This window comes from Sciurus vulgaris (genome assembly GCF_902686455.1).
Source record: "Sciurus vulgaris genome assembly, chromosome: 7".
NCBI classification, from domain to species: Eukaryota; Metazoa; Chordata; class Mammalia; order Rodentia; family Sciuridae; genus Sciurus; species Sciurus vulgaris.
Genome location: NC_136467.1, coordinates 100982021 through 100996232, shown reverse-complemented (window position 1 = coordinate 100996232; position 14212 = coordinate 100982021). Strand labels below are relative to the sequence as shown.

General features: G+C 35.8%; 1 protein-coding gene across 5 annotated transcripts in view; it reads left to right on the top strand.

The window, feature by feature from the left end:
- BEND6 (BEN domain containing 6) overlaps nt 1-14212 on the top strand; it is a 61571-nt gene that overhangs the window by 38035 nt on the left and 9324 nt on the right. For 4 of the 5 annotated variants that reach the window (XM_079147490.1, XM_079147488.1, XM_079147489.1 and 1 more), the window contains one exon: nt 13589-13809. In XM_079147490.1, the coding sequence (XP_079003616.1) occupies nt 13589-13809 (221 nt within the window). Of the gene's footprint in view, nt 1-12938; nt 13003-13588; nt 13810-14212 lie in introns of those variants that run through there. The other variant, XM_079147492.1, reaches the window with a different exon arrangement.

Sequence of the window (14212 nt, the reverse complement as noted above, 5' to 3'; positions counted from 1 at the left end):
ATTTAACGATTAGTCCTATGTTGGGCAGAATGGTGTTGTAAAACAGTAAGCACATCAAACATTTTGAAAACAGATACCCCCAGCTGCTGTGTATAGAATGAGTACAAGTGGTACAAGAAAGAAAGTTAAGAGCCACCAGAAAGCTATTACAGTCCTCTAGCCTAACCTGGGAGCTGCCTAACCTAGGGCAATGGCTGTGGAAAAAAAGAGGACAGTTTCATAATATATTTGGAGACAGAAACGACAGAATATGGTGATGAGTGAGTTTGGAGATTGAGAGAAGTAATAGATCATAGGTTTTCCCGAGAATGTTATATGTAAGTCTTAGATTTTAGTAGAAACAGCTACATGTGAACAGAAAGATTCCATTAACAAGCCATTTTCTTGTAATTTCTTCACTTTGAATATTGCATTTTTATAACTTTCTCCTGTTGAAGTTTTTGTGCTTTTCAAAGAAGAGATAATTCCCTAAATTCTGCCACAGAATTTAGAGTGAAGTAAAAGTTTACAAAGTTAGAATAAGTGACTGCTCAAAAGCATTGATTTTGGAGTTACACGCATTGGTTTGAATCTCAACTGCTTTACTAGCTTTATGACTTGTCCTCAGCCCCAGCTTCAATTTCCTCTTCTACAAAAAGGGGATAATATATCATTTCCTTGTTGCTATGAGGATTGAATAAGATGATTTGAAGAACTGCTTTACTCGGTGCTTGGCACAAGAGTGGAATTTCATAATGGTAGTTATTATTTTCATTATAAGTGCTTTTATTAACAGCAGAAGCTGAAAAAGAAAATTAAGACCAATTCTTGTTATAAATATAGATGAGAGAATTCTAAATAATGAGTACCGTATCAGGCTCAATAACAGATGAAAAGAATCATTTACTATAACCAGTTCCCTCTCTCTCCCACACTCCCAGATTGCTATTTCTTTTTCTCCTCACTGCCAACTCTTTACACCTCCTCCCTTATTCTCACTTTCAGTTGATGACTTTGCTTCCTGCTTCATTGAGAAATAGGAGGATATGAAGAGACAATAATCTCCCAGTACCCATTCTTTTATGCTCCACCCTTTCACATTATTCACGAATAATGAATCCTTGTGGGCAACCAAAAACAGTCTTTCCAGCAGTGCACCAGTGCATTTCTCCAAACTTCTGTTCCTCTGTTCTACAAAATCAAGTTTTCCTCCTCTAATGAATCATTCCTACTATTATTGGACATACTAATATTTCTCCCATTTAAAACAAAAACAAAGCACCTTGCTGGGCACAACGGCACACACTTGTAATTCCAGCTACCCTGGAGGCTGAGGCAGGAGGATCATCAGTTCAAGCCAGCCTGGGCTATTTAGCAAGACATGGTCTCAAAATTAAACATAAAAAGGTCTGGGATGTAGCCGAATGGTAGAGCACTTGCCCAGCAGGTGCTAGTTCCTGTGTTCAATCCCCAACACTTTAAAAAATTAAGAAATAAAAATAAACCCTATTTTAGGCCATTTGTTTCTCTATCTTCTACCTTATTTCTCTCCTTTCCTTAATTAAAAAAAAAAATCCTTCTTAAGAAGTTTGATTATCCATGCTGTCTTCAGTTTCCCCTCTTGTTATTTCTGGATCCCATTTAAATCAAACTCTTTTAATTCCATTGCAACGTCTCTGATCATCAGCATTCGTTTGTTAGGGCTGCAGTGACAAAGTGCCACAGACTAGATGGCTAAAACAGAAGAAGTGTATTTCCTACAGTTCTGGAAGCTAGAATTCCAAAATCAAGGTACAAGCAGGGCTATGCTCCCCTTGAAGGTGCTGGGGAAAGACCTCTCAGGCCTCTCTCCCAGCTTCTGGCCGTTCCTCAGCCATCTTCACACGGTGTTCACACTGTGTTCTTGTGTGCTCTGTGCCCAGGCTTTTCCCTTTTTATAAGGTCACCATTCATATTGTACTAGGGCCCAACCCAGTGACCTCATTTCAAATTGATTCCATCTGTATAAATCCTATTTCAGATAAAGTTACATTCTGAGAAGGTGGGGTTAGGACTCCAACATACCTTTTGGGGGGAGACACGGTTTAATCCGTAACATTCCGCATTGCCAACCCAGCGGTCATTTTTCTCAATTGCTCTGCTGCCAGCACTTTGACACATTTGGATCACTCTCTTTCCTTGGAAAGCTTTCTTCATTTGACTTCCAAGAGGCCACAGTCATCAGTTTTCCTTCTGCATTCCTAGTATTGCCACCTTAGACTATTCAACTGGTTCATTATCCCACCCACTAAATATTTGATGATATACCTCCCTCAGTCCTTAGATTCCTTTCCTTTCCATCTGCATTCACTCCTGATGTGATCCTATCCAATCACATGGTGTTAAAATTCATCAACAAGCTATGATTCTCAGATCTCTTCTCCTGCCTGGACCTCTCCCACTCATTGCCTAACTGCCTACTTGACATGACTGATAACCATCTCAGACTAACACATCTCATAGCACATTCCTGACCTTCAGCCTCTTTCTTTCTTCCTCATCTTGGTCAATGCTAACTTCACTGTTTCAATTCCTCAAGCCAAAAAACATGATGTAATCTTTTATTTCTATGTCTTTTACATCCCACTTCAGTGCATCTGCAAATCTTACTGGTTTTGCCTTCAATATATGTCTGGAGCTCGATCCCTTTTACCACCACCACCCCTGTTGGCAGTCTGATCCAAGTCACCATTATCTCTCATTCAGATTATTTTGGTGTCCATACTTCTGCTCTTGCTCCTGGGAAGAGTATTCTCAGCACAGCAGTAAGAATAAAACTGTTAATTATAAATCTGCGTGTGTCACTCCTTTGCTTAAACTCTCGCCCCCATGGTGAGATTACTTCCTTACTCATGGTAAGAACTAGTACTTTTTATGATCTTGGAATCATAACCACAATCTGGTTATCTCCATTCTCTTCCCTCTCTGGCTTTGCTTTCTGCTGCTCTTCTCCGTCTTCATTGTGTCCTTAGGACACACTGGCCTTCTTGCTCTTTCCTTTGTCTAGAAACTTCTTTCCATGTATCGCTGTGACTTGAACCCTCACTCAGTTCAGGCATTCACTCCAAAGTCATCTTTTCCTTGACTTCCACCATCTAAAATTTCCACCTCCCTTTTCTCTTTTGTTTTTTATCCTCCTCTCCTGCTTTGTCTCCTGCAGCACTTACAAGTGTATATAACCTATTACGTATTTAACACTGTCTGTCTCTCAAGCCCCCCTCTACTCCCTATAATGTAAACGTATAAACCAAGTAGTACAGTTGTTCTTGGCTGGACTTCAGGCAATTGGAAAAATCAGGAACTGTCTACTGATGCTCCAGTGTTAATTCGTGTATTTATTCATCAATAAATATTATAAAAACCCTACTATATTTAGGTCCTATGCACTACCTAGGAAAATGAAGAAAACAAAGGTTCTTGTTTTCTTTTTACGTGGGGAATCTTTACTACTGAGATACATCCCAGACTTTTCATTTTATTTTGAGACAGAGTCTCACCAAGTTCCCAAGGCTGGCCTTGAACTCATGATCCTCCTGCCTCAGCCTTCTGAGTAGCTGGGATTACAGTCATGTGCCACAATACCCAGCTAAGATTCCAGCTTTCATTGACCTTACATTCTGGTGTGTGTGTGTGGGGGGGGTAGTTAAAAAATAAAAAATAATAAAGTAATATGTTTACTTCATGTACAATCCTCATAAGACAGGGGTTTTTGGGAGAAGACTGTATGCTAGTTATCTTGTTTGCAATAATATTCCCATTAACTCTGAGCTAGAATCAGGGCTACTTCTCTGTTTATAAAACCTACTAAGAAAAATGTCAGAAAAAAAAAAAAAAAATATATATATATATATATATATAATGCTGTTATATACATTTTAAATGGGAAATGTGTTTGTGTCATATATGTGTCCTAAATAGTTGAAACATGATTTTGTGGATAACAACTGATCAGCACAATAAAATGTGAAAGGAAGTGAGGGATATTATCTCTCACATGAGAGGGTATTAAATTGTTATTTATTAAAAACGAATGTACGCCTAGGAAACACAAAGAATTAGCCAAAAACCTAACTCTTGTAACTAATGAGATTTCAGTTAAGAATCAAAAATCAGTACATTTTGGGCTGGGGATGTAGCTCAGTGGTAAAGCACTAGCCTAGTGTGCATGAGACCCTCTGTTCAATTCCTAGCACTGCAAAAAACAAAAACAAACAAACAAACAAAACAAAACAAAACAAAACAAAAAAACAGAAAGGAAGTTTTGCTCAGTTTCATTTAAATATGATAAAGTTTAAGTTAATTATGTTTGAATTTCCCTCCTCTCTTGAAACCGTATCAAAAAATATATTTAAAACATGTAAAAGCCCAAGGACCAACTCAAGAGAAGATCATAACAGATAAAAAATGCCAGTAAAATTTTTAGAAACTGAAAAGCCTATGGATGAGTGATGACCAACTTTATCTGGAAAAAGCAGCAAAAACTTAATTTTCTGGGTCTGTGATGTGGGGACAGGAGAAAGGTAGATAATTTACAAAGAAATAATCCAAGGCATACCACAGAAGTACAAAAAGTTTCAGAAATTGTATCTGTGAAAAAACTTATGGTAGTGTGAAAGAGAGGGGAAACATTGAAAAACCTACATAAAGACTCTTTCAGACCATAAATCCACAAGCACATTCTTCCACCACGACCTTCAACTATCACTCCTTCACTGTAGCAAAAACCAAAGAGTTTCTTTCAGGAGAGGTTGAACCAAAATTATGAACTCAAGGACACTGGACACAGTTGAGAAAAGGGGTGTGATTACTTGAGAAAATTCATGATTTGAGAAGGCAGGTAGTAGAATAAAGCTCCACTAAGAAAAAAGATTGCATCCATGAAACAAGAACAGGGTTCTTCTAAAAAAGAATACTCAAAAAACAATGTAGTGGTGGGGAAACCTAGAAATTCAATAAACTGTCTGGAAGTTAAACTTAAAAAAAAAAAAGCTATAGATATTAGAGCAAGAAGACAAAAGGAAACTATAAAAGATTTTAAAAATAGATAAATAGTCCAACAGTCCTAACACCCAAAGATACTTGGGTCCTAAAAGAGAACAGAGGGAGAAGATACTTTTAAGAAATCAAGCCAGGTGTAGTACTTCATTCCTATAATCTCAGCTACTCAGGAGAATCTCAAGTTCTTGACCAGGCTGGGCAAGTTAGCAAGACTCTGTCTCAAAAAAAAAAAAAAAAAAAAAAAATAGGGATGGGTTGTAACTTAGTGATGGAGAACTTGCCTAGCATGTGCAAGGCCATGGGTTCAATCCCTAATACCAAAAAAACAAAACAAAACAAAATCCCACAATGCAATAAACTAAAGGCACAAATTTCTAGGTCAAAAGATAGTATCAGAGGAAGGAACAGAGAGAGGGAGTGAGGGAGAAAAGGGGAAAATACTGGGGATTGAATTAGAGAAACTTATGTTCCATGCTTTTATAATTATGTCAAAACAAATCCTAATGTTATATAGAACTAAAAAAGAACCAATATAAAAGATACCACTAGAAATGCAAATAAGTTTATTTGTGAAGTGTTCAAAACATTTTTTCTAAATTTTGTAGCACATATTTAAGGTATATGATATGACATTTTGAAGATATATAGATAGTGAAATGGTTAAAATAGTCAAGCTAATTAACATTCTATCATCTCACATAGATGCCTCCTTTTTGTGATAAGAGCTTAGCATGAAAACAATAATTTGAGACTGAAAGACAATATAATTAACTTACTTTCAGATATTTATTTTTCCATAGTAAATTATACTTTTGATTGGAAATAGTGATTAGAGAATACAACAGTTAATGATTTTAACTATGCTGAATTGACTTTTACTTATAAATTTAAGTAAAATTTTCATGAAATTAAAAAAAAAAATCAAGATACTACCAAAATCCCAGTCTAATGAAGGAAAATGGACTTGACCCAAAGCATACCATTGTGAAATTTCAGAACACCAGAGGCAAGGAATAGATCCCAAGGCTTTCAGACAGAACAAGCATGTCACAAACTAAGGACTGGGAATCTGAATGACACTGGACTTTTCTCCAGCAAAACTGGAAGCTCCAAGAATAATTAAGCAATGCCTTCAAAATTCTGAAAGGAGATGATTTAAACCTAGGATTCTAACCCAGTGAAATTATTGACTGAATGTCAGAGTAGGATAATAATATTTTCACACTTAATAAAACCTCAAAAATGTGCTTCCCATGATTTCTTTTATAGAATCTAAATGTAGGATGTGCTTTTCCAAAATGAGAGAGCAAACCTGTAAAGAGAAAGACAGTATCCAGAAAACTGGTGGTCCATTTCAGGAGAGACACAGGGAAGGCCCAGGATGACAAGTATACAGTGGCCTTGTAGCTATCCCAGGTATACAGGGTTCCAGAAGTGAGATCTCCAAGAAAAACATGATACTGATGGATGACATAAAGGAGATTTTGCACCTCTGGTAGAGACTTATGAAATGTGTTAGTGAAAGAAGCAGTTAAAAATATTAAACTATGATTTGAGACAATTATTAACTGCGAGGGGAAAATATGTTTAAAGCAAAGAGTTGTGAATAATATGCACATCAGTATAATAGCATAAGTACAATATTTGTTGAACTAGCAATCCTGTTACAGTATTCAAGGATGATGGAAAGGAGAAAAGTGTAGGTATGTTTGCGTGTGAGTACTGTGCATGTGGGGTTTAGTTTTTGTTTTTGTTTGTTGGAGGGTCTTTGGATGGTTTTTTGTTTGTTTTTGGTTTTAGTTTTGTTTTGTTTTGTAGATGACAGAGAAATCAAAAAAGAGCTACCTTGCCATATTACATAGCTGGAAGTTAGTAAATAATTCTCTAAATTTGATAAAAAACAACAAATTGTTGCATGTTGCATATTATTATTTAAGACATGAAGGAACAAATACCAGAATAAAAAGGTAAATGAAAGGTGTCTAGGAGTGGTAATCCAGAATGGCAAGTGATAAGGCAGAGGACCAATGCTTTTATAATCTATTTTTATTTTAAAAGTAACGAATCCCTGATATATAATAGGTGCTCACTATCTAGTAACTACCATTTTTAAAAAACAGTAATTTCCTTATGTATCAGAAATTATCAGTTATTTTCCTAAAAGAAGGAAAAGAAAATGTATACACATTAATTACAAGCAACTATAAAAGATTAACTAATTACCCTAGCAAGAAATGTGTGGGAATCTGTGAAGAAAAATAAAAAACTGAGAAAAGAAGAAACTTAAATAAATGGAGAGACTTATCACATTCATAGGTGGGAAGAAAAGATACCAGCTCATTCCAGAATAACTAGTAGTTTGAACACAGTCACAATCAAAATGCCAATGGTGGTTTTTTTTCTGTCTTTTAATAATTGATAAATTTTATTCAAAAGTTAACCTGAGCTGGGCGCAGTGACACACATCTGTAATTCCAGACACCTGGGAGTCTGAGGCAGAAAGATTGCAAGTTCAAGACCAACCTGGCCAACTTAATGAAATCTTGTCTCAAAATATAAAGGGCTAGGGATGTAGTTCAACAGTAAAGTGACCCTGGGTTCAATCCTCAGTACTGAGAGAAAAAAAAAAAAAAATTAAAGTTAACCTGAAAGAATAAACAGGAAAGATCAGTTGAGAACATTCTGAGAAAGAGTATGAGTATAATACCTGTCAATATTAAATTGTATAATAAGTAAATTTTATATAGCACTTGCTAGGTACCAGACTGTTCTGAGTCTTATCTGTCACCTTGGTGAGTAATTTTAGTGCTTCTATTTTAGAGATTAAGAAATTGAGACATAGAGGGGTTAAACACCTTGCCAGGGTTACACAGACAGTATTGGGCAGAGCCTATTATCCAATAATTAAAAGTGACTTGCTAGTGCAAGAGTTAGCAGATCTATAGAGTAGAATGCATATCCCCCAAACAGAACCCAATATATGATAAATGTCCTAGAAGGAGCGTGGCACAGAGGTAAACACTATGGATTTGAGAGGCAGCATGTATGTTCAAGCCCTAGCTCTACCACATACTAATCTGTATATGACTGTGTAAGTTGTTTAAATTTCTATGCCCTTTTAGAAATGAAAGTGTCCTCATGTCTGAAATGCCTCACCTGGTGACAGGTAAAGCATTCAGAATAGAGTGAGGGACATACAGAGTACGATACAAAAATTTGCTATTATTATGTTTGCTATTACAAGTCAGCAAGGCCAACTTCATGGGTGTGTGACCCATGTAGTCACACAGGACCCTGCTTGTAGAGGGACCCACACACTGGTCTAAGGTTTCACTGTCATCCTCTTACAGTTCTTAAGAAGTTTTGAGCAAGGAGCTCTGCATATTCGTGTTGCACTGCACCCTGAAAATGTATCTATGTAGTGAGCCCTGCAAGTCAATGAGGAAAAGGATTAATTATTCAACAAATGGTGTTGGAAAAACTGATATTGCAAGTTAGGTTCTCATTTTGCACCAAAGGAGCGCATGAAAACATAACTATAGAGTTTAAATAAAAACTACACATTCCAAATTTGAATGGGAAGTACTTGTCTGAAAAGTTGATGAATTTTGTATTTAAAAATGTAACATCATATATTTCCTAATACAATTCACTAAACAGAACTAGAAACAAGAACTCAATAGCAAAAGACATTTCTAGCAACTGGATGTAGCCTTACAGCATTATTCCTCACTAAAAGGAACTCAAGATCCTTGGAGAAAAGACTGCTTTTATGTCTTACACAGGGAATATACCACACGAGCCTTGTCAGGTGCTTTGAACAGGAAATAGGAACATCCTGCTGCACAAATAAGGAAGTTTAACAAAGACTATGTGGTTGTGTCAACTAGAAAAGCTTCCTACTGGCCAAAGAGGGGCAGTCTGAACATCAAAAAGAATGATAACCACAATAGGTAGAAACATATTGTATATGTTTAAGTGCATGTTAATAGTCATCTGAAAAAACCAACTCATTATTTTGAAAACTGGCAAATACAGACCCCCCCAAAATGAAGCATTTATCCTACCATTACTATATGACATGAACCTCTGAGTGACCAAATAGTTGGTAAGGGGGAGTTTCCCTTTCTAGAAGGATTCTAGCTAATTAGCAAAGAATAAAATTATCAGAATATCACCATTCAGGGACCTCTTATGACATAATGAACCTAAGCAGAGATCATTGTGACTGATAATATCATAAAAGAGTTAACCATGCATTAAATGCCACCTGGTGGAAATGAAAGCACTACTTGAATCTGATAAGCCTCCAGATCTAACTACTAATCTACATCAAATACAAAGAACAGAAGAATATGTTAAATGCCTGCTTAGGGTAAATCAGCAAAATCCAGACTAAGTGGAATCCTCCAGAACAAATGACTTGGTTTCTTTCTTTTTCTTTTCTTTTTTTTTTTTTTTTCTTTTTTTTTTTTTTTTTTTTTTTTTTAGTATTTTTAGTTGCAGAGGGACCCAATACCCTTATTTCGTTTATTTAATTTAATGTGGTGCTGGGAATCGAACCCAGTGCCTCACATGTGCTAGGCAAATGCTCTACTGCTAAGTCACAACCCCAGCCCTGAACTTGGTTTCTTTAACCTATAAATTGCAAGGAAGAAAACTAGGAGAGAGAGGAAACCTATAGTTCATATGAAACAGCAAATAATTGTAATGCACAGTCCTTACTTGGTCCTGACTCAAACTGTTAAAAACAAAAAAACAAAACCAACTTGGCAGTGAAATTTAAACATCGACCAGGTTTTTTAAGGACATTAAAGAATTACTTTTTGGACTGTGGCTGTGGCTTAGTGGCAGAGTGCTTGCCTAGCACGTGTGAGGCACTGAGTTGGAGCCTTAGCACGAGGTGCAAAAATAAGCAAATAAAATAAAGCCATGCAAAATAATTTAAAAAAAAAGAATTAATTTTTTCTGGCTGCGGTAGTGTTGTTACAGTTATATATTTTAAATTTATCAACTTTTAGCGATACATACTTATAAGTAGAATAAATATCTATAGATATTATATATATAGATATTGTATGTGACTTGTATCAAGTAATCTTGGGAAGAAGGTAGTTGGGGGATAGACAGAACAAGATTGGTTATGAGTAGAAACTATGGTATTTACATTTTTGTTTGTGTTTAAATTTTTCCATTGAAAGTTTCAAATATATGTGGGGGAAAACTTATCTCTAGAAATATGTTTAAATTATTAAATGTATGAATGAATATTTGATCTCAGTGATGAATAATTTTTCAAGCATAAAATAAAATGATAATATTCTAAAAAAATACTGCTACTTTTAACTAGAATAAAGACTAAAACTGGGTGTGTGCATGCACATCTATTTATTTAGTTTTAAAGGCAGGGTCTTCCCATGTTGCCCAGACTGGTTGCACAATCCTGGGCTTAAGGGATCTTCCTGCCTCAGGCTCCAAGTTATTGGGACTACAGAGGTGCACATTGCCACGCTTGGTTTTTGTGTATGTGCTTTTAAAATGTAATAAAGTTAATTAAAAGAGAAACATTCTGAGAAAAGTAATCACAATTTAATACAAATAAAAGATTAAAATGCTTAATATACAGAGGAGTTAACAGTAATATTTAACACTTTGTACACTAAGCATTCCTGTAAGCATTTTACAAAGACCATGTAAATTCTTACAAACAGAAATAGTTCTGGTGTCCAGTAGTCTCATAGGTAATTCATAAAAGAAATTCAAACAATCAAAAAAACAAATAAATACATATTTAACTTCACAATAATTAAATAATCACAACTTAAATTATACTAAGACTTTAACCTCAAAAAAGTGATGATTATTGTTAATGGCTAATGACTGTTAGGGTACAGTGAAATGGGCAATTTCTTACATTTCTAATGGGAATGTAAATCAGGAAAAAAAAAATCTTTCCAGAGAATTTGGCAACTAATTGAATCTTGAAAACCTTTATACCTCTCGACTCTATTATAATGCTTTCAGAAATGTCTAGAATTGACATGATCAGAGACGCACATGAAAATGTATGTGCTAGAAGGTTGTTCAGAGTTTTGTTTGTAATAAAGAAAAATAGGAAGCAACTTAATTTCCAAGAAGAAAAAAAGGAGCATTTAAATAAATTATACAACATCAATATCTTGGAATTTTAGGGAACCATTAAAATTATCAATGGAAAATAATCCATCAACAGATGAATAGATACATTTAGTGCAAAGTATTAATTGTGGAATAATGGAATATAGTCATCGGCAAAAAGAAATTACTTATTCATACAACAATCAAAAGAAATCTTAAGCCAAATATTAAGCCAAATTCCCTTTTTCTCTTGACATTATACTTTTGGCCTTCTTTCACTTCTTCAAATTCAGATCTTGCATTTTCTATGCCTCTAATGACCCCTCCTCATTCTCTTCAGCTCTTTAATTCCTACTGAGCCTTCAGCTCTCAGATCAATTTTTACCTCCTCCTCGGAGACCTTCTTGACCTTAGACTGGGTCAAGCACTGTATGCCTCTTCTTTGTGTAACTTCAGAATTATAATTTTAATTTCTTTGCATGTACAAGTTAACCAAATTGCAAGGTCAAATGCACTGTCCTCCAAACTGCCAAATCTGCCCAAGACTTCGGACACCAAGTGCAAACTTGGGATTTCCCAAAACCACCCTCACATTTACTAATTTGATAGAAAAACCCATAGAACTCACTGAAATCTATTACAGTCATGGTTGTATTTATTACAACTCAGGACACAAATTAAAATATGAAGGAGGTAGAGTCTAGGAGGCTTTTAAATATAGAGTTTCTGTTGTCCTCGGGAAGTCTTACCCTCCTGGCATCTGTATGTAACAATATGCAGGCAGCAATGCTCCTCCAGGAAGCTCATTGGAGCTCTGGTTCCAGAATTTTAACTGAGGCTTTATTATATGGGCCTGATTGATTGTCCACATTGCTTGAATTTCAGTCTCTAAAGCACATGGTGGGTCTTTTTAGATTTCTGGCTGTCATCAGCTTCCACCCTCTGGATATTGGGCATGAAAGACCTCATCCTGAATTATCTCATTAGCATAAACTATCAGGTGTGGTCGGTCCCAGGTATTCACCATGATTAACAAAGATAATCCTATCCTTCAGGAAATTCCAAGGATTTAAAGTTACTTTTTAGGAGTTGGCACAAAGGCCAGACCCTCTTCGAGCAGGACAAAATTCTTACTACACAGCATGGCTATGTGAATAATGTCCTCCCCTTCACCCAACACTATCCTACTCTGAGTTCTGAAAGGACATGGGTTACATCTGGTTTTGCTCACAATTTATCCCTAGCACCTGGCATAGTGGTTGGCAAATACTGAGAGTCTGTAAAACAAAGACTTGAGTACCCGACAACCTGAATTTGGCTCTTCTGGACAAGTTACTCAACCTCTTGTTGTCTAATTGACCTCTTCTGCAATAAGGGTTGAATCAGTGAACATCAGTAAAGTTCTCAGAATAGTACATGATGTGGAGAAAAAGCAAGGTAAACATTTAATATTAAATGCTCAATAAATAATTACTGATGGAATGAGTGTCTGGAACTATAAGAGGTGCCTAGTAAATATTTATTGAAAGAATGGGAAAATAAAAATTCTTTTTTAGTAGAGTTTCTTATTACTATAGTACCAGATGTATTAATTTTGACTTATAATAAATTATTCTAAAGATTATAGCTCAATAGTATGCTTAAGAAAAATACATAAGGAGAGAGAAAGAAGAAAGATTATTTCAGTTTGTTTCAGAGTCTTTTTCACTTCTCCAGCAAGCAGTGCCCTCACATTTGATTGAGGAATATAATTAAACAGGGCTCAAGGTCTCTTCCCACTCCAACAATGTGTTATTTGTCCTTAGGAAACAAACTAGATATAACAACAGAGAAGACCATTTTACAAGGAGGCATGAAAATTTTGAATGTGTAAGTTTCCAACAATAAACAAAAAGGGTCAAAGTGAATATTCAGTTGATTACCAAAATTTGTCTTTAATACATGACAACATAGATTTGAATTGCAACAGTGCATTTTTATTAGTTGATGAAATTTGACTATGGTAGACCATATACAAAGGTCATGGAAAATTTATTTGCATCTGTAAGAATTTCTTGATTTTTATCTTGGCACTTAAACTGGCCTAATGTGAGCTTCTAGAAGGTGATTGAAAATAGAACCAGAAACATCCAAACAACAGATTCAACACCTTCAAATAATGTTCTTAGTGATTAGAACGAAAGAATCAACTTTTTAAGTATCAACTTTTTAACTTCAAAGTAATACACATACACTTAAATAAAATGACCAAATGTTTTAAAATTGGTTGATTATTAAGTTATTTAATAATAAAAAGTCAATGTTTCACCCACCTCACTACATTTATTTACCAAAGGTAGCAAATATTAACAATCACTACTCTACATAGTTCTGTGCACATACACACAATAAAAATATGTATATATGCACCTTTATGAACATGTTTGTAAAATGTTACTTTCTCTTGCCATTCTAGTGTTACCACAAGCAGTCACCCAGTTTGAAGAATTGGTTAGCATGGCGGAGACCCTGCTTAAGGGTGGAGGGACCATGTCCACATCTGCATCTACTCTCTGGAGAGCAACAAATAATTCCTCACCAGATTCATTTGCCTCAACAGGCAGTAATTCCAATTCTAATTCCAGTTCACCAATTTCCTTGAAGGCTGAGGAGGAGCATCATTCTGAAGAGAAGCAGGTCAGTTGGAATACCTGCCCTTTCACTATGGAAAATAGTTAAATTTGAAAATTAAAATAAAGTCAGCCAGGTGTGGTGAGGCTGAGGCAGGAGGATGGAGAGTTCAATGTCAGCCTCAGCAATAGCTAGGTTTAGGCTAAGCAACTCAGTGAGACCCTGTCTATAAATAAAAAACAAAATAGGGGGCTGGGGAGATAGCTCAGTCAGTAGAATGCTTGCTTTGTAAGCACAAGGCCCTGGGTTCGATCCCCAGCACCCCCCCAAAAAAAAAATACAAAATAGGGTTGGGAATGTGGCTCAGTGGTTGAGGGCCCCTGAGCTCAATCCCCAGTACCCCAAAATATAAATTAAACAAAGGCAGAAGTTATCATTGTTGTATCAGATAGTTTTAGGTAAATTTAGG